The sequence below is a fragment of the Lepisosteus oculatus genome, chromosome 15 (genome assembly GCF_040954835.1).
Source record: "Lepisosteus oculatus isolate fLepOcu1 chromosome 15, fLepOcu1.hap2, whole genome shotgun sequence".
Classification (NCBI taxonomy): Eukaryota; Metazoa; Chordata; class Actinopteri; order Semionotiformes; family Lepisosteidae; genus Lepisosteus; species Lepisosteus oculatus.
The window spans coordinates 17,729,396-17,751,532 of record NC_090710.1 but is presented as its reverse complement, the minus strand read 5'-3'; the positions used below and the strand labels follow the sequence as shown (position 1 = coordinate 17,751,532).

Sequence of the window (22,137 nt, the reverse complement as noted above, 5' to 3'; positions counted from 1 at the left end):
TACACAGGGTCAGGGTGGTTACACATTGGGGCATAATAACAGACAATAACTGGTATAACACAATAACACTAAACAGCTGTTTACACAAATGCTATTTACGTTAACGGAGTCTGCGCTTTCACTCCCCATTCCCTGGCTATAACTCCTAGCCCTACCCGGCTGCGCCTCCTCCACGTCACCAGACAAGGGCGCTGCAATATCAACACTTATCGCCACGGAATTTTTTTTCTGCGTTTAAACGAAACAGGTGCATTTGAACGAGAAACCCTTTGCGTTTAGACAAAGATAGTATTGCGTAAAACGAGATGCGTGAATGCGAGATGAAATTGCGTTTAAAAGCGATAATTCGTGAACATGTTGGTCAATATTTGAAGCTTTAAGCATAAACCCTCCAAAGCCTTAGACTATGCTTACATCAAATACATTTAAATTTGGAATCACACAACAAAATGCAGGAAAAGTTACATTTGAAGGAAGCAGAAACAGTATTTCTGTATCCGTTTGCACAGACATATATGTAAAGAGATAGAGGAATGCTGAACAAAAACAATTTCAGGACGGCACAAAACCCGTTATACCCGTTATTACGGGCTTTCTCTTTGATGTGACTAACAGTAACAGTAACAGTAAGCCAATAGTAGGTATACGTCTTACTGTCAGGTCATCGTAAATGTATTCCGTTCGATGTTTAATAAGTACGTAAAAACCGATGTACAAAACATTTTTGCAATTTCACGTCAATAATAACTCACGTTTAGAAAGCCGTGTCATTTCTACTTTTCACAGCAACAGCGAAAACGAAACGCGTTTAACCCGGGAATGCTCACTGAAAATATGTTCTACTACTTCGTGTATACAAAAGACAGTGGAGATTAATTCTTTTGCACAAAGAGGTGTGTGATGATATTCTTCTGGTATAAAAGTCAATGCTGCTTTGCATGGGACTTTATTATTGCATATATACTGATGGAAAAAAACGTGTTTTCTGGAATTAGAATACTATAGTTGTAGTTTATGTACTTTCACAAAAAGGTGTCAATTTGTTTTAAGCCCTCTGACCAGCAATACAACTTGTACAGTGAGGCATTGCAACTTGCCAATCACACGAAAGCTCGTTAGGTGCACTTTTACCCAACGAGGTCCACGTGGAACAATGCCTGATCAGGTCAATTTTGAAAGGGGCTTAATTCAAGGCTTAGGTCACTGCAAGAAAAAGACCACATTTAGTGATCTTTAGTGAAGAGGTGGATGAGACCATGAATCAATTAGCAATTAAAGACCAAACAGGCCAGATAGACCAACTGGCCTCCTCTCGTTTGTAACCTTTGCTACATTTATATATTCTAATTGAGGGGACAGGTGAGATAGAACAGCTGAGAAAGTGTGACCATTAGAGAGTAACCTTTAAAGTGTACTTTACATATCTAGTGGTTGATGCCAGAGCTAAAATTAAGGTTTATAGTTCTAGAAAAGCGGACTATAAAAAGAATAAGTCAGTGAAGCAAATGTGGCTATGCTTCAACAACAAAATGTCAAAAGCTTGAAAGAGATTCATCCATAAAACAGGAGTCATACAGGAGTCCATACAGTATCTAGGAAGATGTACTCTAAATCATACTAGGAAGAAATTAATACCAGTAAAATCAGAAAGATGAAAATGCATTTCAGACTGCATAGAAGACCCCAAAATCAGTTGTAGAAAGAGTGCTGTATACAGAACTACAGATGCAACTGAAGAAGGACGAGCCAGAAATGAATATTTTGCAAAAGGCCAAAATAAGACAAGTACTACGACAGTAAAATAAATGTAAAAGTGAGAGTAATTAGTCTATGAAATGATGTAGGATTAATGTTAGAATATTAAAAATAAGTAGACTAAATTTCGATATTTAAACTACGGTAGTTTTAATGATTATGTAGTGCATTCGCCTGGCGCTGCGGCCGAAGAGCGCCCGGCTGGGGTACACGGCGAGGGGCGGGGCAGGGTGGGAATAGTAGTGGTCAGGGCCGGGACGAGGAAAGCCGCTGACTAGTGCTGCTGACCCACTGCAAAACGAGCGTCCAGTGTGATGAGATCGCCTGTATTCTTGTAAATAGTTCCCTGGTTACGCACCCCTGTTATACTTGTATCCAATTGCCACCCTATTGCTGTGTCGCTACCCGAATAGACCCCAGTGTGTTGCTCCCGCTTGTCTGTTTTCGGCGTTTGCTCGTTCTCTCTCACTTTCAGTCTGTCTTGCCTCTGCTGCCGCGTGGGCTGTACCGAAGTTAAATAAAAGTGCTGTTTTCTTTACTCAACGAGTGTCTGAATCACTGAGTCAGTCCTCGCTGAACCCGAAACTATTACAATTACACGTACATTTTAAACACGCCATTTCACAAGTGTAGATACAGGTGAATAAACTCTATATTTAAAGAAGTATTCCCCCTCCTGCATTAGCTAGGATATAAAAATGTTAATGATGTTCTGAGGAGAAACGAAACCTACTCTCATTCATATACAGTAGTTTCGTTTTCGAATTTCTACGTTGTTAGACGCTGCTTTCGTTTGCTACAAAACGCATTCCAAACAAACCAGATTGGCAATCTCACAGCACAGCGCACCTCAGTGGAGGACTGAGCATCATCGCTCTCGCTCACAGATCAATAGAAGATACAGTACGGGCCGCAGAGAGACGGGTACAGTACATTATGCTGACATTTGTTGGTGAAGCTATACCATGATAATTATTCAATTACTTTGTTATTTTACTGCAGTTTAACTAGAGACGCTGTGACATTGTAACATTTGAAAACCACTGGATTGTTAACAGTGAAAACACATTCCATGTGGGTACTGCATGAGGTGCATCAAATGTTGAAAGGGATTGGTGTTAAGGATAATGTATTTCTTTCACCTCTTATCTTTACACCTTTAACGATATATTGAAGATTGCATGTTTCGTCAGATGTGCGTCTGTTCTTTAAATAAATCTTGAAGAGCCATTGCTTTCATCCAGTTACTGTTTTTATTTGTAGCACTACCGCTGTCCAAAGCCGGCAAAACCGGTGAGCCGGTTGAGCAAGGATGCACTCAGCCTTTCGTCGAGAGAAACCGTTGCGTCAGATAAAGACATGGGAAAAATAAAGGTTCTTTAAAAATATTTTGTGTGGCCACACCTTAACTGTCAGAATGGCTACTGAGTCTACAGTATAGTTGGAATTAAGCATCAGATAAAATGTATAACTATAAAGGAGACCCAAAGTTATTAGGGCTACCTCCAGATAACAATTTGTGCATATGCTACTATTATCAGCTCCCATACCAGCCTTATTTTACTATTTAGAACAATTAAATGAAATAAATGTATAACTAGAAAACGTTTATTAATCACATTTGAAGAACACATAATAATAAATTACACATTTGACAAAGATAAGTATTTTAAAAATGAAAGTGTTAACATGAAACGTGGTAGTAAAACACCTCAAGCAGTCTACGTGTCTAGCTATAAAATGTTTCCGTTTGTATGTTAAATGGATCTGATTGACTCGAAATCAAATGAAATACAAAAGCGTTATTACAATGACGGTTTCGAAATCTTTTCTACACTTAACTTTTCTCGGCACCCAATAGGTACGTCCTTTGGGAAGACAATGTGCGTTTGCCAGTTGCAACTAAATTATTTTAATTTAAAACCACTACAACATAGCTTGTAATGCAAGTAAAAGGTCACTTGTAATGTTTCATTACACATTAGATGTAATGATCATCACACCATTTACTACTTTCCGAAACTGAGCGATCAACACTCGGTGTGGCAGCAGCTGAATCCGCACTGATACTTTTCAACATCTACAGTGAAATTAACTTCTACACTTACATTTACAGCCAATAATATTATGATTTATAACTAACAAACATTAAACTTTAGATTAGCACAGTAACAACAGAAAGATTCACTGGTTGGAATTTGTCTTTTAAATTTGTGAACGTGCCCATTAGAAACAAAAGTTGCCTTGCCCATTGAGGGGCCCTAGGCAGCCGCCTAGTTTGCCTAAGCCAAGGGCCGGCCCTGCTATAAAGAAATAAGCTGTTCACCCAAAACCAATTTAGCCAATTTAACCAATTTTATTGTGGAGGTGGGTAGAGAAGGGGTTTGGCAAATGATTAAAGAGATATCGATTCTGAACATGGTGGAATTGGAACAATCTTATACCTAAGAGGACAACTGCATGGCCCACAGAACAGCAACTTGTGAGCAATCCCATCCTGAGCTTGACTACGCCATCTAGTGTTGTTTGCCGGTCATTAGAACCCAAAGAGTAGTTACATACTGTACCTGTGCACATTTTTTTTTATCCAAGCCTCATAGCACCAGAGCACCTTCCCAAAACTGCACAATCCTCTACAAACTGTGTTGCACTAACTCAGGCACTAATCCACTTACAGAATACAAACTCACAAGAATCAACACCTCACTTTGCAAACTCATGCTTCAAACCAGCCAATTGACCATGTGCCACTACAGTAAGTACCCCCCTGTGAGTAACATACAGTACATAGCTCAAATAGGAGAAATTGTGCTTCCAAGTATAACAAGCAGCTTCTCTCAGGTCATCTATCTCCTTGGTGAGGTAAACCTTTCTCTTTCTTCAAAACTCAGTATTGTCTATAATCTTCAACTGTTCTCTAATCAGTGCTCTGTTTCGTTGATTTTCTCAAGACTGTTTTGTTTCAATCGTAACTTTGTGCATTCCATTCTTTCTTCCCTTAGCATACTATTTCAATCTATCCTGTCTCTGCTCTGTCCACTTGGTCTCTCACTTTTCTCCAAACCATTCTTTTTTAACCTGCCCCTGTTTCTGTACCCAATTACCTTCCACGAGTTCATTACTTAAACACAACTTTGTGTGCATCCTCTAACTCTTAACTGCTAGTTAATCCTCATAAAACCAGAGGGGAATCCTCATAACCCACACCCAGCCATAAGTAATAAAGGAGAACAAGAAAATATGCCTACTGTATTATAAAGGAATCTCCATTGGATTTGTAATTCAAATGGCTGAATATGAGTTTTCAAAGTCACACCTCTAAGGGGTCTGTTTCTTGAACAAAGATCCTGGATTTCTGGAGATGAAAAAGTGAGAGCCAGCAAAATGATTTAAATAACAATAAACTCATTGCAGGACAGCTACAGTAAGTCATATCATGAGAGAATGAGAGCACACTTGTTGATTACTATACAACAGACTGCTTTTGACTCCTCTAAAGGAATGTACAAATTATGAAGGGGTACAGCTTGCATAATGCAAACGAGGTATCTGAAAGGGGGGATCTAGGACCTGTCAGGCATCCATCAGGTTATGAAGGTCTTTCCTCTATAATAAGCTTCAAATCATATTGAAGAAGCATGTTTGGTAAACAGTTGAATGTCTTTATTAAAAGGCAATGTTATAGAAAAGAATGCTATTCTGTCTTTTAAGGAGTAGTTGAGAAACCAAGTTTCTGCCACACATTGGACTTTTAAAGTGATTTTTTAGAGAAGGTAAAAAAGGTAGGTTGGAAATAAAGAGAAACTGAGGAACATAAGAGGAAACTGAGATCCTGAGTAGGGACAGAAATGTATTAATGCAGTGGTTCTTAAACTATGGTACTGTGTGTGTACCACTGGTGTGTCAGATGACCCTGGAAATGTGTTGTGCGCACTGAAAGATTGGGAATTAAAAGTTGAAGAATTAAAACATTATGTAAAGTTTTCATCTGTAATTTACTTAATCGGTTTCAGAACGCTTGGGACGGATTTTCATATTTTCTATTTTAATAAAATTAGTTTATGTGTCAAATACGCAGCCTACGCACTTAGCTACGTCCATACAGCAGACGCTAATACTTGAGTGTTCATACTCCTCTCGAGCTTTCATGATTTGTTGATGTGTTTTTAAACACGTCACATTGCGTGCAGTCAAAGCAATCCCGAAGCTGTTCAGTGCTCTCCGAGTCCAAGGCTTTTACTATTCTTGTCTCTGGTTTGATCCTCTTGAACAGCGGCTGGTAGATCGACCTGAGAAGCACAGTGTTGTGGTCGGAGTTGCCCAGTGGAGGTCTTGCAAGGGATGAGTAGGCATTAGGGACTGTCCTATAGCAACAATCAATGATTTTGTTCAACCGCGTGGGGCAGGTCACATATTGGTAATACGTTGAAAGACTGTTATTTAGCGTGCAGCTGTTAACGTCTCCTAAAGTAAATTTAGGAGCATCTGGAGATATAGTGTCCAGTTTCTGGGAACCATCAAAACTTATATTGGAAACCTTTACCGCATTCGCTTTAGGGTGGATATAGACAAGTGGAATAAAAAGCTGCAGAAATTCTCAAGGGAGATAGAAGGGGCGTAGAGAAACACTGAGCAGTTCGATGTCAGGCGTGCACACACTCTCACGGACGGTGATGTTCTGACACCAGCGGTTATTTATCATCAAGCAGACCACTCTGCCGTTATGTTTACCTGTGCTTTCAGGTTCTGTGTAGAGAAAACCCCTCAGGCTTGACGACATTGTCCTTCACGGTCTCGTCCAGCCAAGTCTCTGTAAAAGCTAGAATGCAGGCATCCCGAAACTTGTGCAGGAACCGCACGCTGGCATGCAGTTCGTCTAGGTTACTCCTCAGTGAGCGCATGTTCGGCAGAATGATGGTGGGCAGTGGGAGCTTATTCTTCCTCCCAGAGTCGGAGGGAGGGCCGATGCTTGCTCTTTCACTAAGCGAATTGGAAGAAGTGACACAGAAAATTTTACTGGAGCCAAAATCACTGTAGGTAGGATGCCTGAGTGATACCGGGACAGAAAAGGGGGTGAGGACAGAAGCAGATCAGGCTTAAATAACCGGTAAAACAGACATACTGGAAAGAAAAGTACTGTCTGGAACTGGATCCTGAGAGGAAGCATTGTTGAAGCTGGTACTTTGGCTTCTCTCGAGAAATTGTTGGATGAGATCCTTGGATCAATTAGCTAATTGCTAAATGTTAACTAAAGTTATATCATATACTGTATATAACGTTGTTATGCATCTGTCTTTGACGTCATCTAAGCAGTGTAACAAAGCAGGTAATGCCAGGTTTTGTTGTAACTACTAATGAGTTACATGGGCCGAATTGATACCTCTTATTTGTAACCATTCTATGTATTTAAAATTGATGTACTATTATCTTATGTATTTAAAATTTAAACGCAGTAATGACATTGGTGCCATGGATCAAATTTGTCCATAGGGCAGCAATGAACAAAACACTTTACAGCCAATATGAGGAGAAGGTGCGGCCCTGTATTGACCTGATCGACTCCCTGCGGTCTCTCGGAGTGGAGAAAGACCTGGGCCTACCAGCCATCGCTGTCATCGGAGACCAGAGCTCGGGGAAGAGCTCTGTGCTGGAGGCTCTGTCAGGAGTAGCCCTGCCCAGGGGGAGTGGTAAGTGCTTGCCCTGCAGCCACAGAACAGTAGCTGCTTCTGAGACTGCACCCTCTCCAGGGATGGGACATGCAGCTCTTTGGAGGACTGTGGCGAAGATCATTGATTAACTTTTCTTTGCATTTCACCTGTTTTATTTTACCTAGCTTTCATTGGGCTTTTCTGAAGTTGAGTCACAGTATACAATTCCATTTGTTGATATGAGTATTATTGCACATGCACATTGTGTATGTCTGAAGCCTACATGGCATTGACTGTCAAAGGCATCTGACTCTCTACTGATACTGAAACAGCGCTGCAACAGTCTGCTTGTGTTGAACATGACGACCCAACTCATTCCAAAAATGTTCTGCGGAAAGCCAGTCCAACAGTTGAACATTGTGTGCATGAGGAAATGCATCAGTAACCCTAGCTGTACTGAGCTGAGCATTTCAAATACAAAAAGTTGAATTGGAAAATGAGACATTTCTGTTTTGCTTGTCCACACTAACAGTGAAAGGAATACAAAGGAATCTGGTCACAAGATGTAGTTCACATAACACCGGACAATTGGACTACCCTTTATACTGTAGGAACAAATCCTCATTGGAACTCAGCATGAACTGTGCTGTACCTCACACTGTCATTTTTTCCTTTACCAGCTCAGTGTTGTTCAACACTGGGAATTAGACAGTCTCTTACACTACCAATCATCCTAAAACAATTTAACAGATGAGGAATGGTAGCTGGTGCCTGGTTTCTCTCCACAGTTGTCAGTCATGGCATCTGGAAAAATAAGAGTAGTGCTCATTAAAGCATCATTTTTACAAGACTGTGTTGCATTGTGTTGAATTCTATGAATTTCAGAAACAGTGCTGACTAATCATTCCTTTTAATTTTAATTTGGTCTAGGCCAAAATACATTATATTGTGTGATCTATATTCAAAGATTGTCATGGTATCTTAATTGTTTATCACTATACATTGCATGATAAGTTTTTCTAATTACAGAATCATTTGAGAAATACAGTTTTAATAGGATAAAAAAGCAAATAGGCTCATGATTAAGTCCAGCCAGAAAAAAACACAACAGAGATGAGGCAGTTATTTTTGTCTTTCTACCCAACACCTTTTCTCAGTTTAAAGTGCTACTGAGCCTTTGTCAGTATTATTCAAGTTTCCTTCCAAGAAATTACATCCGAAAATATACTTATGAATTCAGATAATTGTTCATCTTAGCTGTATGCGCTGTTCTTTAAATTGAATATTTTTCACCCAGGATGGATTTGAACGTCATGCTTACAGAGCTGTTAAGTTGCATGCCCTCTGAATTGAACATACTCCTGATTGCTTCAGAACTAGAAAGCTAGTATCATCTGTCTATTGAGATTGAGTCACTGTCTGCAAAGGGCCAGAAGATCTGTTTCAGTAGACATACATATCTGACATTTTTAATAGGCATTGTTACAAGGTGCCCCTTGGAATTGAAGCTGAAGAAGATAAGGGAAGAAGATGACTGGACAGCGAAAATAAGCTACCAAGGTCATGAGGAGGACATTTTACTTCCCTCCGATGTGGAGCAGAAAATCAGAGAAGGTGGGTTTGAGCCACCTCAGACTTATTTTCTATTTTGATCAAATATGACGCTTCCTGTTTACATTCACTTACATTACCTACTTCTATGTTCAAATAAAAAAGGCATCTCCTCACATATTGTCTTATCAGTCCTATTTAAAATCAGTGAAGCTTATAAGCGGTGATAAGGGCCACCAACCATTCTTCACACAGCGGGCCTGTGGAGATGGGATGACAAAATCTTTCTTCATTTCCACTCCTTAACACCTTAACAATAACAACATAAATAATAATATAAGTTGTCTGGCAGATACAATACCTTTATTGAGATTACATTGTCCAACCAGGCAATGATCCATGTATTGACAACAGTAAGGACATTTAGAATGGGACCTCAGTTCAATGTCTCATTTACAGAAATGTCTGACACTGGAAGAGTTAAGATTTGTGCCAAGAACCCCCTGCGAGTAGCTGATAGGTTAATTGTTTTATTGTGTTGGATTCTATTCCACATTGTTATTTTTCCTTTGCAGTTAAGCTCACTGGATTCACGATTAAATAATGGTCACATTTGTGTAGTGACCCTTCAAAAATGAAAAATGAAATGCATAATGCAATTACACTCAATTGTATAAAATTAATTGGTTTCCAAATCTTAAATCATATACTGTAAGGAGAATTCACAACATTTAGAGTTCCAATTTTCCTTAAAATATTTTGAAAATGTTGTGATAAGCTAGAATTTTATTTGATTCCAAAAGAAGCTAAATATGTCGCATATCCTTTGTGCTCAGCTCAGACCTGTGTTCTCTTGCGTCTGTGTTCATCCAGCTCAGAATGAGATGGCAGGTGTTGGAGTTGGCATCTCAGATGAGTTAATCAGCCTGGAGATCGCCTCAAGTGATGTCCCAGACCTGACCCTGATCGATCTGCCTGGGATTGCTCGAGTGGCTGTGAAAGGACAGCCAGAAGATATTGGTGAACAGGTAAGGTTTTGTCCATGCCAGTAGTTGACATTTTAAACAGCTTAGGTTTTAATAATAATAATTGCTTACACTTATATAGCGCTTTTCTGGCCACTCCACTCAAAGCACTTTACAGGTAATGGGGACTCCCCTCCACCACCACCAATGTGCAGCATCCACTTGGATGATGCGACGGCAGCCGTAGTGCGCCAGAACGCTCATCACACATCAGCTATTAGTGGGGAGGAGAGCAGAGTAATGAAGCCAATTCAAGGGCCAATGGGAAATTTGGCCAGGTCACCGGGGTTACACCCCTACTCTTTTCGAGAAACGCCCTGGGATTTTTAATGTCCACAGAGAGTCAGGACCTCAGTTTTATGTCTCATCCAAAGGACGGCGCCTGTTTACAGTGTACTGTAGTGTCCCTGTCACTATACTGGGGCATTAGGACCCACATAGACTGCAGGGTGAGCTTCCCCTGCTGGCCCCACTAACACCTCTTCCAGCAGCAACCTTAGTTTTTCCCAGGAGGTCTCCCATCCAGGTACTGACCAGGCTCACACCTGCTTAGGTTCAGTGGGCTGACAGTTGTGAGTTGCAGGGTGATATGGCTGCTGGCCAATCGTTTAGTTTTATTACTATTAAGTGAAAATAATGTAGACCTGATGAAGAAGGTTTAATGTGGAAAATAAAAAAAAGATTTATCAAACATATCCATATGATTCAGAAATACACTTGATCTTGATATGTGTTTTGTTTACTTTTTATGGTGAGTAAAAGGTGTGCGATTCCTGTCCTTTAGGAGCATTAACAGACTTTGTCAGTGATTTTGTCATGAAGTCAGAACGGTGCAGCCTTTGTCTCATGCTTCAAAGCCTCCATTTTCCACTCTGTCACATTATAACATGTGGTAAGGTGTCACGATCGCAACTCCCCCTCTTAAGGGCGCTCCAGCCCTTCCTTGTTCTGCCCCATTATCTGCACCTGTTCTCCATTTCTGTTCTACCTTAAAAGCCAGACTCAGACACTATCCAACGCTCCTCATTGATTCCCCCCATCGTGAGAGCCCGGGTCCTGCTGCGTTATGTTTTTAACCTTCAGTTCCTGATTCCCCTTCAGTTCCCGTGTTTTAATCCCCAGATGGATCGCCTAGTTAAGGACTCTCACTCTTGTCTTGGATTCCCCGTTTGGACTTTACATGGATTGTTCGCCCCGTAATCACTACCCCTGGATACCTGCACCCCTTGGACACGCCCCCCTCTCCATACCCACTCCTGCATGGCTTTTTCACCAGTGTTTCCTCACTAATCTGGATCGTGTCATCTGCATAGGGCCCAGAAAGAACTGTTCGTTACAGTAAGGCAGCCGGGCAGGTCTTGAGACCCATATTATAAGTTCAGATTGCGGAATGTTAAAGACACCTCTGCCTCACTGCAGATCAAGAGGCTGATAAGGAAGTTCATACAGCGGCAGGAGACTATCAACTTGGTGGTGGTGCCCTGCAATGTTGACATTGCAACAACAGAGGCCTTGCAGATGGCCCAGGAGGTGGACCCTGAGGGAGAGAGGACTCTTGGTATGTGATACATATTCCATGTCTTTGTGATACATATTGATGTCTTTCAATATTAATATAGCTTCTATCTAAGATATTAGGGATTTTCTCACCCTGCATTCATAATAAACCATTGCCTTCATATAGGTCAACTGCCTGAGAGGTGTGTCTGGACTGGCTTGCTCTGTGGCCTTCTTTTAGTTTTTCTTATATATTTCATTCCAGACCAAATTGGTATAAAATATAACAAGTAGAAGGGAAAATGTAAAAAAAAAAACCTGGACTGGGAAATATTTCAAGAGTTCCAGGTACACAGTGGAATGACATGTGCAGTACTTTTTATGTACCTATTTGCCAGTGCCCTTTCATTAACTGTATAGAAACGTAATGGGAAGAGAATAGTGGCAGACTGAAAGGAATGTACGGCTTGCATTTTATAATCTGCCTTTTTCCAGAATGTCAATATTTTTATATCCAGTGACTTATGAAATACGTAATTGATCAAATCACCTTTGCCTCTACCTTCAGCTCCTTCACTGGTCAAACTTAAAACTAAATTATTCCAAGCCTTTATGTACTGATGAGTTGACGGCGACCTGTTCCTTAGATGTCATTAAGATTACCAAGTTGTCTCCATACTTTTGTTTTCTATGATATGTTTGAGGTTGTCTTTAGATTTCAGGATGTGGGGGCTGTTTCACAAAGCAAGACTACTCAGTTAACCAGATAACTTTAGTAAATGTGTTGACAAACGTCTGGATTTTCAGTTTCACAATGCAGGACTGAATTGTATCCATGTCAAATTGTATTGTATCAAACTTAGCTTGACTTAGTGTTTAAGAGCTTGACTTAAAGACCAACAAATCCCATTGCAAAAATACCATCACTTCAGGGATCCACTTGACATTAGAGTTTTGTGGAAAGAATGAAAGTTTAGAGATCACCAATACCCTTTACAGTTCACTGATGATTTTTATTTGAAAGATAGCACTTCAGCAGACAGGGTACACTTTATATTAACAAGCAATTGTTTATACGGCTCATCATAGCTCAGCATTAAACAAACTCAAAACGTGTTCTTATGGTTGAGATTCCTTGTTACTGGTGCAGTTTTTTACTGTTTTGTTGACTGGGAGTGTTTAAGTAAAGCAAGAGTGTGTTGTGCAATAGCTGAAGTGATGTTTGCAATAAAACAGTTTTTGTGTTAATTTGTGTTTCCAGGCCATACATTAGCAAGTGCCATCAAACAGGGATTTCATTAAATAGTTGGTAATGTTTTATATTGTATATAACAAAAATCTTAGAATTTCGTAATATAACAGGTGCTCTGAACTGCACAGACCTCATTAAAGTACCCACGAGGCCAAATCAATCAAATCAATCAGTCTAAAAAATTAACATTAATTACACAAAACACTCTATCAAAATAAGTTTTTAAATGTGTGTGCCTGCAATGGGTGTGACCTAAACTTAGGCATTCATAATGTACAGTTTCCGTCATGACAATGTTTCCTGTGTTATCATGATCTGTAACACATGTGTCACATTAACAACATGGCTCTGTCTGAGGGTATTCCCAGAGCTGAGAGAGAACATCATAGCTGATCTTCATTTTAGTGAAACAGTGACCAATTATTTTAGGTTATATTTTTGTTTCTGATTTCATTTAGGTTACTTTTTTTGCATTATACATTGTAATTAGGTCACACTTTTATCTGGCTTCAGACTGTCTGCAATCTGAGGGGGAGCCTCATCTATACATGATTCACTCCAAAAAAATGTTGGGGAAAAAGACAACAACACAGTAAAGGAATACTTTATTGTATTGATGATGATACTTCCTCTTCCTCCAGTCTTATTCTGCTCACGCTTCTTTTGTTGGCTAAAATTATGAGTCATTTTCATTCAGTGGATTGCACTATACTATATTATACAGCACCACTGTGAATAATATTCTTGCATTTTGTCTTAATTTGCTGACAGGTCCTCTCAGTGTTGTCAAGATACTGTAAATCCATAAATTACTGGTACATAAAAACAATATATTGTACATCTTTATCTCCTCACTATTACAACAGATTTTATCCTGATAGTTTTCCATGAGGAGCCATAACTGTTAGTCACTGGATTAAGATGCACGTTTTTTCTCTGTGGTTATGCTGAATTCTGAAGAATTCAATGCTTGACCCTCCTTGCCTTCTGAAGTGTAGTGTGAATGTGCAGTTAGTCAAATTGTTTAAATGTGAATTGCTTTAATCAGATAGCTTAAACCAGAGCTTGCCTTTGTGAAACCGGAGTAATCCTGAAGTCAGTTAATTCAATTTGGATAACGAGAGAAAATCCAGAATTAAGCCTCCTTTGTGAAACAGCCCCCTGCTGTTTTAAAAGGTCCATATTAAAAACCTGCAGGTATTCTGACAAAGCCTGACCTGGTGGACAAAGGGACAGAAGAGACCATTGTGGAGATCGTCCGCAACCAGATCATCACCCTCAGTAAAGGCTACATGATTGTCAAATGCCGAGGGCAGAAGGAGATCAATGACAAGGTGTCTCTGGATGAAGCATCTGAAAAGGAGAAGACCTTCTTTGAGGACCACCCAAATTTCAGGTTATTATCATGCTTGTCAACAACAATTGTTTTTCTTATCAAGCTCTCTGTCTTTATTTTCTTATTGAGACGGGGCAGTGTCCTGGCTGATCACTGGGGTTGCTGTTGTATGATGATCTAAGTTACTAGTGTGTTTTTATACTGTAGATTGCTTTTATTGTTGATTCTGCACATATAGAATTTAATCCAGCATATGCTGCAGTGGGTTTGTGAAGTAAACATTGTCATAATGCAGAAACAGAAACTCATCTGCGTGCAGTATACATGAACAAATGAGAGATGACATTTGACAGATGGAAACATTGCCAGACTTTTGTCGTGCGGCGAGTGTGTCTCTGAGTGTGCTTTTTGTCCATTTACTCCCATTGCCAGTGATTGACTGAAAAGACTGGTTCTTTGTCTTGTAATTGGCAAACCTTCCACATATCGAACACTCCCAGGAGACCACAAGTATGACATCTCTGTAGCATGTTGTTTTACACTTCCTCTCTTTCAGGAAGTGAAGAATTATAAGTTAACAGGGTGCAGAGCTACTTGAGAGTTCATGACTATATTGAGTGGTGTAATGTAATATGTGTATCCATCCTGGTATGGTAATGCTTCCATTAGAATACTGTGTCCTGCGGTCAGACTGCAGAAAGGTTACTGAATGATTTTTTGTGTTTTTTTGTGTTGTCATCTCCTCAGCACACTTTTGGAAGAAGGATATGCTACAATTCCTTGTTTGGCTGAGAAGCTAACTCTGGAGCTGGTGGAGCACATCAATGTAAGGGTTTTATTTTGACTGTGTTCAAGGACATTCAACAAGAAAGGTGTAAATAACATTTATGTACAACAGGGAGAGTTTCTCAAATGGAGATCTGTCACTTTCTCTTAGTTTGTCTCTACATGTACAGTAGTTATCCTTGCTTTTCTTATGTCCTTCACTAGTTTTTTCTCAGGACAGCACCATGCTTTACTGTACATTGCCTGCTCATTGGTTGTGTCAGGTTATAATGATATTTTACTACACTTCCCACAGGTTTTGTCATGATACAAGCTCACTTTACTGCACAATGTTTGCATTTGAAAACATTTATGTGGTTTATGCAATACAGCTCAGACAAAGGTTTGCTACAGTGAATCATGGTGTTATTTCTCTACCTCACTGGAAATACAATACTTCCATAGGAAAACACAAGTCATCTGTGCATAAATACTAATAGAAATGTGCAAGTGTGTCACCAGAAACTTTAATAAGGACAGTCTCAACTGTTGCTATTGGCATCTTCATAAGAGTGGTTTAGTTGCATGACTCACTAACCAGAGCTTAGTTATAAACCTCTAGACCTCGTAATGTCATTTGAAAACTGATCTGAATGGAGACCCCGAGGGAAGAGGGAAATGAAAAAATAATAATTTGGTTCTGGGGGGTAGACTTCGGGTGAGAAAGGTCTTATATCAGATTCTCAGAGCTACAGGAAATTCCATTGTGTCATTAATATTCTTTTTCAAGAAATCGCTGCCGGCATTAGAGGAACAAATTGAAGCCAAGCTTGCAGAAACCAGTGCCGAGCTTGAGAGATATGGAAAGGGACCACCAGCAGACCCCATGGAGAAAATGGGTTTCTTGATTGATGTAAGTTTTATCGATATGAGACATAATCATGTACTCACTGTAATTTTAATTATGATTTCCATCTTTCTGCTTGGTTTTGTCTTCTGTACCTGGCTTTGAGTAGTATTGTTATTACTTTGCCTCACCTTTTCCCAATTCATCATTCCTACGTATACCCCATTTTAGTCCTCTTCTGGTCTCTTTGGGCATCTTCTGGTCTCTTACTTGTCCCTCTCCTCAAGTTCCAGTTTTCTGATTCACATTCTGCTCCCTTTCCTGATTTGCTCCTCTGTGATACCTGGGAAAACTGGGCTTCACAACCTCAGTCCAGCCTCTGGCAACCTTTCCAGACCTTTCAAGACTCTGGCATTTGATCTATCCCTGGTGTAATTGCTTGTAAAAAGTAGGGTTGAGCTCCTTAGCAAAGGCAAACTAACAAACTAGTGCTTGATAGCAGTTCTCAATTCATTGGAAGGATATGTGTTGGTCTGGAGAATTAAAGTTTACATTTAATTCAGATCTGGGTCTTGACTTGTTCGCTGCCCAAAGATGCCATTAACTCAGCATGGCTCTGGCTCTCCAGAACAGGTATAGATAACCTGTGTTTCATCTGAAAAGGGAGTCCATTTTAAATAATTAGCTTTGTCACAGCAAAGGGCTTGTCCAGTCAAATTGCTTTAATAGGAATAAAAGCTGGGAACCTTAGTAGAGTTTTTCTTAAACTTGTTATTTATCTCAGGCCGTGAAAGAGTTTTTTAGGTCTAGTCACAAACAAGGAACAGAAAATGTATCATTCTTAAATGTTGTTATCTCCCCTTTTCTTGTGGTTACCTCTCTGACAGAAAGTCACTGCTTTTACTCACGATATCATTAATCTGACTACCGGTGAAGAACTGAAGAATGGACGCAAAATGAATCTGTTTGCAAAGCTGCGAATGGAGTTTGGTAAATGGAAGGAACAGCTTGATGAATCTGGGATCACATGTGAGTCTGACACCCCTTTAGTTGCTGTGTGGAACAATAATTTTCTTTGTCCTTTGACAAACAGGTTTTAAGTTACACATTCTTTTCAACTTCTTTGTTTCCTGGTTCATACTTCAGACACAGGTGTATGTGATGCAGCAGGTCTTACCTTGGATACAGCTAACAGCGTGATAAACATCTCAACTTTTAGTCTCCAATAAAACTGGACTCTTAATGAATACTGATGTAATACAAAATGTTATTTGAAAAACTCCAGTACCATGAAAACAATGTAAACCTACTAAGAAAACTTTATACATGGGGCACAATTAGAATTGGATAGAAAAAGGGGGGATATAAAGTAGTACTCCTGCCATATTCAGCAACCTTTTTTGCTGAAACAGCTCCAGACAGAGACAGAGTTTGTTTTTTTAAATGAAAACTTGAATCAGAAAGAAAAGAGCTATAAAAATAAGCATGTGAGTCAAATATCTTTTTATTAATTGTCACAGCAGAGAGCACATACTACTGTCCCTTTTCACAGATTCCCTTTAATGCCAGTGTTGTTCATTATTTAATCACCCTATTTTCATTATTGGTTACAAGTGTGTGGATATTTATTGCTCACATCCAGCATGATGCTGTGTTCCATTGTCCATTCCATGTTCCTAATATAGTGAGTTTCCTTTCTCATTATTATAGTGTGTCTTTCTCTCTTTGTCACTGAAATAGTTATATGTTAACAGCAACATCAGAAAAATACTGCAAAAATCAAATCTCTTCCCTGAAGTTCAGTTTTAAGATTTCCTCTTTTGTAAGCTTGGAAGTTCCCATGACCAGTGGGAATATGTACAGTTATAATAAATTACTGTACACATAGGACCTAAAACCTGAAGAACTGGGTGTGACTCCTTTACACCTAGAGTCTTGAACTTAGGCTTTCAGTATAAAAGAAGTAGAAACAAAGGAAAAAATGTTTCAACGTTTGTGTGCCAGTGTTTATTACAGGAAGTATTCTGTGTAGTTGGAGGCTCAATTGCAATGAATTGAAAGGAGTGTACAAACTAGAAATGATCCCAAAGATAGCACAAAGGTTTACACTAAAACACAAGAATCAGAAGCTCTGGGAGACCCTTTAATCTATTAGAAATCATGCTTAGCTCAACCCTTCATGTCTCTCAGTTTTGTTTGTTAATGCATTTTAAGAAAAGACCTTATATTCTTGTATCCCCATGTGGTGCTACAGTCAGACAAAGAGTCGACAAGGAGGTGAATCAATATGAAACCAACTATCGAGGGAGAGAACTCCCTGGCTTCATCAACTACAAGACCTTTGAAATGATGGTGAAGGACCAGATCAAGCAACTGGAAGAGCCAGCCATTAAGAAGCTAAAAGATGTTACAGGTGAGTGGGTCAGTGCACAGGACAGGGCATGGGCAGAGGAGTGTGGTGTGAAGAGCTTGTGACAACATTGGTTAAAGACATCACCTGCATGTTTACAGCCTGCCAGGACAGTTTCCCCTCTTTAATGGTGCAAGGTGCAATGTTTTATGGCTATAGATGTGTGCAGACACTCTTGCCACAAATTTTCTGTATGTCTGACTTTAGTTGCTTGTTTTTGAATGCAAGTGATAAAACATTCAGCTATGTAGACTCCATGAATTTCTTACATACAGTACATGCGTTCAGTATCATTGTAAGCTGGAAGTGGGAAGTGGAGCTGTGAAATGCAGAAAGCTTCCAAGGGTTTTGTGAAACTGGGCCATTATTTTCCATTTCCCATTTTTCAACCATAAATCAGGGCTTTCACCTCAAAATATGGAGCCTGATGTTTTGCAAAGCACTGAACAAAATATGTATTTCAATATTATTCAAAATTATAAAGTGGTATATATGATAAAGACAATATTATTAAGGTTTAGGCAACCGTGTGGACTTTTGGTTACAGCTCTGAATGAAGGGCCATGAACCCAAATCTTTAGGTGGGGGCGATGTTGCACAACTGAGCAAGAATCCTTCACTCAGATCACTCCAACAGAAGATAGCTGTAAAAATGGGCCTTTGGGTCATCATAGTAAATAAGCATTTGGTCTTAATTGATTCACTTGATAAAATAAAGGAATACATGCAAAAATAAAGAACACCTATGCCAAATCATTACATAACATAGGTATTACTATTTAACTTTGTGAAATAAACCTGGAAGGACATGCAAAAGGACATTCTTAACCAAGCTGAATTTGAAGTGTAAACTTTAAGAGTCCTGGAAGAGCTCTGTTCTGTTGTTGAGTGGCTTTTTGAGTGTGGCAGGAATGTTGCTGAAGCTGCTTTCTAAAGTTTCATGACAAATGTTATTAATAAAGCAGAAATGCATGTTAAGTGACACATCCTTCAAATTTCCCTCATATAAGTTATGAGCTAATAATCACCACTGTATGCATAAAAAATGTGAATATTATGTCACAAGTAATTGAATGAATGTAGGCATTGTAGTAGCCAAAAGCATATTAATCTGTTATTTTGTGTATGTAGAAAAGGTAATTTTTCTAAAATGTCTAAAGTAGTAGTTGGGAATCTTGCTTAATGTTTAGTCGTAGGCAATTCTCCATGCACGTATTTCATGATAAAATCTTTTTGGGCAATACCCAGTTCTCTTGCAACAATTATGAATATCATTTCTTTTCCAGATATTGTGAAAAAGTCATTCATACAGGTGGCTCTGAATGATCTGACTGGCTACCCAAACTTACTGAAGGCTGCCAAGGTACATTTTTTAAAATGATCCTAATGCCACATTGGAATGAACAATTCAAAAATTGAACAGTTCATTGCACCAGACATTTCGGTTTGCTGGGGAGAAAAGATCCATCTGCGTTTTTCAAAGCTGATTCTTTGGAGTCGGCTGGGTCAGAGCAGGATAGACCAAAGGGGCTTTTCTCATTCTTCATGCCCTTGAATCTGCCTCTGCTGTATACAGTATGTACTGTGCATCCACAGGACAGAATCCAAAGACATTTGTAACCATGACATTGTAAAAATCCTAATGTCTGGATTATAGTTCTGCAAAAAGAGTTACTTTTAGTGTTATAAATGTTACTATTAGTGTTTATTTATATTTAATATAAAACTATACTTTTAACACTTCTGTTGGTTAATACAGGATGGAAAGTACTTTTTGTTTTGACTTCATTCTTTTGTCTGAATAATAATGCAAGTAAATTTCCACACACAACCAAATAATTCTGTATGTATGTATTGTACAGTATATGGTATTTCTGAAAAGCTGACGTAAACAATGTGATTTCCTATTGTTGTTGTTTAAATGTGATGTACAGTCTTAAGGAAGTCGTTGCTGCAGATGTGAGTTGTAAAACCATGTGCCGTGGCTGCTGTTTCATGCCCGTGTCTTTTGCATGTCTAGACCAAAATCGAAGCCATAAAACAGAACAAAGAGGTCATTGCTGAGTCTATGTTGAGGACGCAATTTGAGATGGAGCTCCTGGTGTACACTCAAGACAGTATCTACAGCAACGGCCTGAACGAAATGAAAGAAAACGAGGCTGGGGGGAAAAAAGTAGTAAGCCAGCTGGCTTACACTATCAACACCCAGGTCACTTTACAAGAAATGATGTATCACCTCAGATCCTATTACAACGTAAGTAATCAGCACAAAGTTGGTGTATCCACGTCTTAAGTTAATTTGCTGTTAAATCAGCTCTTGCCTTGTATGTACTGTATTCCTCTGTTAGATTCAGTACTGATAAATCATGTTTATTTGACAAATGTAAAGAGAAAGGAAATTACGATCCAATGTGATCTGCAAACATTTAATCCTCAAGCATAAATGAGATTCAGCTTGCATTATTGAAAAAGACAAGGATATGTGAAGTTTGAAATGCAGCGTGACTTTTGCCGACGATTGAACCACCATGATTTTGGTTCCTGTGCATCTGCCTGCTCACAGTGCACAATTTCTGCTTGTCTCCGGATCCGCCAGATCGCCTCCCAGCGCCTCGCGGACCAGATCCCCCTTGTCATCCGGTACCTGATTCTGCAGGAATCGGCGTTGCAGCTCCGGAGAGAGATGCTGCACATGCTGCAGGATAAGGATAGTGTGGACCAGCTCCTGAAGGAGGACCTGGACATTGGCAACAAGAGAAGCGTCCTGCAGAACCGCCTCAAACGCCTGACCAAGGCGCGGAGCTACCTTGTCAACTTTTAACACTTCATCCTTCCATGCAGGGGCACATGCAGCGGGGTTAGGACTCAGTAATTCTGCAGTCAAAAAGTGTCTAGCCTTACAGAAAATTGATCATTCCATTTAGAAATCAGCCGGGTGGCAGTCCTAGCTAGATGTGTGTATAAAGATACTTAATAATTCTGTACTGTATCATTTCTTTAGGGCTTAGTTGTTCCCTTTAGAATTCTTTTGTTTGGGCTGTTTTGTATGTATATTAACATACAAATATTCACTGCTCAATGTTTTTATTTAAAAAAAAACCTCAAGATGTTGGTGTACTTGATTCATGTTTAAGGAGAACATTTTTTTTTCTGTATGTTAATGCCTGCCTCTCAAAAATGAATACACAACTAAGCAAATGGCAATTTATGTCTTTTCTTGGAGACCATACTAATTTTCTTTCTAGACAGAAATTGATTATATAAAAAAGTAATTTGTTCTTGATTAAAAAAGTAGTGAGTGACTAATGAAAATCCATCATTAATATTTTTTCCTGAAACTCCAAAACTATGAGATGAAAGGCCAACTGCATCTGTCACACACAGAAGAATAAGGAAAATTCCATCCATAGTTTTTATATATTTGTAACTAGTCTGCTTTTTTTAGATAAAGCATGACATTTTTGACCTTGTGAGGAGATATGGTCAGTGCCTTTATCATATTTCTGTACACATGTACAAGGTAAGCTACAGAAAAACACAAATCCCTCTCAAAGATCCAAGTAGAGTGCCATAGGATCATGTACAATAACCTCTGTCTCTCAAGAACTGCTTTTTCCACTGTGTAGTTGACACAGACATGTTTCACTGTGATAAACTAGGGAAGCTGTTAATTAGTGAAACTTCACAAAACATAATGAAATCTTCAAGCAAGCAGGGTATTTGCCACCACCTCTGAGGAACAAGGACCACCACACATACAGCGCCTTTCAAAAGTTTTTAGTCCTCCTATAAAAATGCCCCATCTTGTAAACCACAAGGTCTTGTGGACCTTAAACTATGGGGTAGATAGTAGGAAGCTGGGTCATGTAGCAAAAGAATTTAATGTACAGTAAATTCAAATGAGTTGAAAGCCAGTGCAAGGACTCCAAGAGACAAGAGTGATTTGATCACTTGCTTGCAACCTAGACAGGATTCTAGTTGTCTAATTCTGCATTATAGCTTTATAATTGTAGTTTTATAGATTCCTGGAAGTAAGACATTACAATAATTA

General features: G+C 39.3%; 1 protein-coding gene across 1 annotated transcript; it reads left to right on the top strand.

The window, feature by feature from the left end:
- The first annotated feature begins 2,586 nt into the window (after positions 1–2,586).
- Positions 2,587–21,290, top strand: LOC102699247 (interferon-induced GTP-binding protein Mx3-like). The gene is made up of 13 exons (XM_006639083.3): positions 2,587–2,679; positions 7,246–7,442; positions 8,880–9,017; positions 9,828–9,982; positions 11,399–11,537; positions 13,926–14,124; positions 14,812–14,890; positions 15,620–15,742; positions 16,564–16,705; positions 17,931–18,089; positions 19,373–19,449; positions 20,107–20,340; positions 20,683–21,290. The coding sequence occupies exons 2-13, from the start codon at positions 7,253–7,255 to the stop codon at positions 20,905–20,907; spliced, it is 1,860 nt and encodes a 619-aa protein (XP_006639146.2). The 5' UTR covers positions 2,587–2,679; positions 7,246–7,252; the 3' UTR covers positions 20,908–21,290.
- The last annotated feature ends 847 nt before the right edge of the window (positions 21,291–22,137 follow it).

Bases quoted from the DNA above. Each gene is read 5' to 3' on its own strand.
- LOC102699247 (XM_006639083.3), top strand. From the start codon at position 7,253: ATGAACAAAACACTTTACAGCCAATATGAGGAGAAGGTGCGGCCCTGT. The intron at 9,983-11,398 runs GTAAGGTTTTGT...GCCTCACTGCAG, and splicing joins CAGAAGATATTGGTGAACAG to ATCAAGAGGCTGATAAGGAA. The intron at 15,743-16,563 runs GTAAGTTTTATC...CCTCTCTGACAG, and splicing joins AAATGGGTTTCTTGATTGAT to AAAGTCACTGCTTTTACTCA.